Source organism: Arachis ipaensis, chromosome B07 (genome assembly GCF_000816755.2).
Source record: "Arachis ipaensis cultivar K30076 chromosome B07, Araip1.1, whole genome shotgun sequence".
Classification (NCBI taxonomy): domain Eukaryota; kingdom Viridiplantae; phylum Streptophyta; class Magnoliopsida; order Fabales; family Fabaceae; genus Arachis; species Arachis ipaensis.
This window is the reverse complement of record NC_029791.2, coordinates 107,354,220-107,357,150: the sequence shown is the minus strand read 5'-3', so window position 1 is coordinate 107,357,150 and position 2,931 is coordinate 107,354,220. Positions and strand designations below refer to the sequence as shown.

Genomic DNA, 2,931 nt, shown 5'->3' with positions numbered 1-2,931 from the left:
ATCTGATTATCTTATTTCTAATATTCTTTTCTTTGTGCATTGAGGGTAAGTGGATGGTTTTGTTCTTGTGAACTTTTTTTTTCTAAGTTAATACCGGCCTCTAACAGTTGAGCCTTAATATCGTTTTTGAATTTAAAATTGTTTTAAATTTGTCTCTCAATTTAATAATGTTCAGTGACGAAATGATGTCGTAATTAGATAGAGACTACATTAAAAATCACACTAGACTGGTAAAACGTTATTGTTTTATTTTTTGCGCCCAAATAAAATATAAACGACATCGTTTAAGGTATTTTAAGAGGTTTTAATATATTGGAGTTAAAACCCTTCAAAATATCCTAAAGGACGTTATTTATGTTTTATTTGAGCACCAAAAATAAAACAGCGACGTTTTACTAGTATAGAGTGACTTTCAACCTAACTTCTGTCCAATTACATTTTATCATCAAAAAATATCTTAGGGACCAACGTTGTTAAGTTGAGGAACAAATTTAAAGTAATTTTAAATTTAGAAACAAAATTAAGACTCAACTGCAAATTTAAAGAACACTTTAAATATTAACCTTTTTTTTTTTCCGCAAAGCTATATCGAACTCAAAATATCTACCTCTACAAGATGCTTTGACTTCAATTACTCACAGAAAACTACTGTTATTCGCTTATATCCATGTGGAGGATTAGGGATATCACGACTTTGGACCGTTGACATGTGACATACACGAGTGTAGATGCAAATCTATATTACTCTACAATCTTATTATTACTTAAGCACTCATGGTTATCATCATGAACAATTTGGTACAAGGAGATTCCTACCTCACAGATATTATTATTTATAAAAAGAGAGAAATGGAAGTTTCCTCTTTCCATATTACTTGTTCATACTCGAGGAGCTGAGGTTATTGTATGCAGTTTCTAATTTAATTGATGTCAAGAGAATGGCTATCTAGTATGAAGATTAGATTAAAAAATGTCTTATTCCTCTTGACAAGAAGAAAGGACAATATTGATTGACTTATATTTTTCTGCAAGCCTTGGAACCAACTTTAATAAATACATCAACTTGTAACATAAATAGCAATAGCAATACAATTGGTGGAGATATACAAACAATAATACAAATATACAATAGTAAAAAGTCAAATTAGACATTGTTGTGAGTTGCCAATAGCACTTAGGAGTGCCAAACTCCCAACCCCACTAAGCCCCTAAAACCAGCAACAACTATGTACGAAAGCTACTATTAATTTGGACTCAGTTGACAAAGACATGCAATGTCATCATTATTATTATTCTTAAACACCCTACTCAGTACTAACAAATATTATTAACTACGTTTTTCATGCTTCATTATTCATCTCCCCTGCTAAAGATACCAATCCCCAAATATACATAAAAAGCAGAGTATTCCCGTATAGCTTTAGCCAGAACAAAACTATGAAGAACAGAAAAAGCTCTGAAGCTGAAGCTTCAGCTGGTGCTGCTGGCAAGAAGCACTACAAGTTGTGGATATTATCTGCAATTGTCCTTGTAGCTGTTTGGTTCATGTTCACTGGCTCCCTCACCCTCAGATGGTCTTCTTCTAGCTATAATGACTTCGATCCTGCAAATTTCGACGATCTCGATGTGCTGGTATGTATGCTATACCCAGTGGTTTTAAGTTGCATTAGTAAAATTGCAACCATAACATTATTGTTGCGCTCGCTAATATATTTTTCCGTTTTAAATAGAGAGAAATTGGGTTGGAAGTTGGAACTTAGATGTAACAGTTTTGACTTGTTATGATTTGTTTGGTGTCGTGGTTTTTTGGAATAGGAAGTGGAGGAGAGAGAGAAGGTGGTGAGGCAGATGTGGGACGTGTACAGTCGCAGGCACAGTACGAGGAAGTTACCTCGGTTTTGGTCGGAGGCTTTTCAGGCTGGTTACGAGCATTTGGTGAGTGATATTCCCGCCATTCGAGATGCTGCAGTTTCAGAAATTGCAAAGATGTCCTTAAAACAACTTCCTATTCAACTTCAATCTCACTTGGTAAAATCAAACTTAAACATTTAAATCTCAATTCTTCAGATACAAACTTGCTTAATTAGTTTTATTTTATTCATATAGTAATTACGGTTTCACTTTTCATGATCAGCATGTGGGGAGCCCCGAGGGATCAAGAAAAATTAAGGAGGCAGAAGGGAGTGATAAGATGCATAATGAAAGTTGAGTGTGACCAACTTGGTGTAGAGGTATCAACAGAGTGAACTGTGAAGCCGTTCCATTTTCAAGGGCTGGAATATCAAAGCATAGTATCTCCTAATTGGTTGTTCCAACTTTGAATAACGTTACTCAGGGCAATTGTACTTCCAATCATTACTATACAAAAATTCTGACTTGCACAAATTGAAACTGAACATTATTGATGAACAAACTCTGCGCTGATATCAAATATCTTCCAATAAACAAATAAGTTAAACAAAAAGAATATTGATTTTTTTTTTCGAAAAAAGAATATTGAATTATTGGTCGACATTAAGAAAATTCTACAGTGAGCTTTTATAGGTTCTGTTTTTTATTGGTCTGAGACAGGTTCATGTGTTTTATTAATCACAAATTTAATGGAGTTTTTTTTTTCGTTTAAGAAGTTAATGGACTTGAGGTAACGAAAAGCAAAACACAAATCTGAAGCCATAAGCCCAACCAACAGAAGTAAGCCCATGAGCTATAATAAAATTGTCTTTCTTTTGAAGACCATGTACACAAAAAATATATTTTTTGGAGTAAATAGTCAAATTGATCTCGAAAGATCACGCAATTTTCATTTTGGTATTCAAAAAAAAAATTTTAATCAAATTCATCACTTACAGATTTTAAGTTAGTCATGTTAGTACTTGTGCCACTTCCCTCGTTAACATCGTTAACGGATGCTGACTTGGCACATTAGAAGTA

At 33.6% G+C, this 2,931-nt stretch overlaps 1 protein-coding gene across 1 annotated transcript; it reads left to right on the top strand.

Moving 5' to 3' along the window:
- On the top strand, positions 1,253-2,458 carry LOC107608166. Its single transcript, XM_016310043.2, has 3 exons — positions 1,253-1,632; positions 1,816-2,028; positions 2,135-2,458. The coding sequence occupies exons 1-3, from the start codon at positions 1,438-1,440 to the stop codon at positions 2,207-2,209; spliced, it is 483 nt and encodes a 160-aa protein (XP_016165529.1). The 5' UTR covers positions 1,253-1,437; the 3' UTR covers positions 2,210-2,458.

Excerpts from the sequence above, each read along its gene's own strand:
- LOC107608166 (XM_016310043.2), top strand. The coding sequence starts at position 1,438 with ATGAAGAACAGAAAAAGCTCTGAAGCTGAAGCTTCAGCTGGTGCTGCT. Across the intron at positions 1,633-1,815 it reads TCGACGATCTCGATGTGCTG|GAAGTGGAGGAGAGAGAGAA; the intron begins GTATGTATGCTA and ends TTTTTGGAATAG. Across the intron at positions 2,029-2,134 it reads TTCAACTTCAATCTCACTTG|CATGTGGGGAGCCCCGAGGG; the intron begins GTAAAATCAAAC and ends TTTCATGATCAG.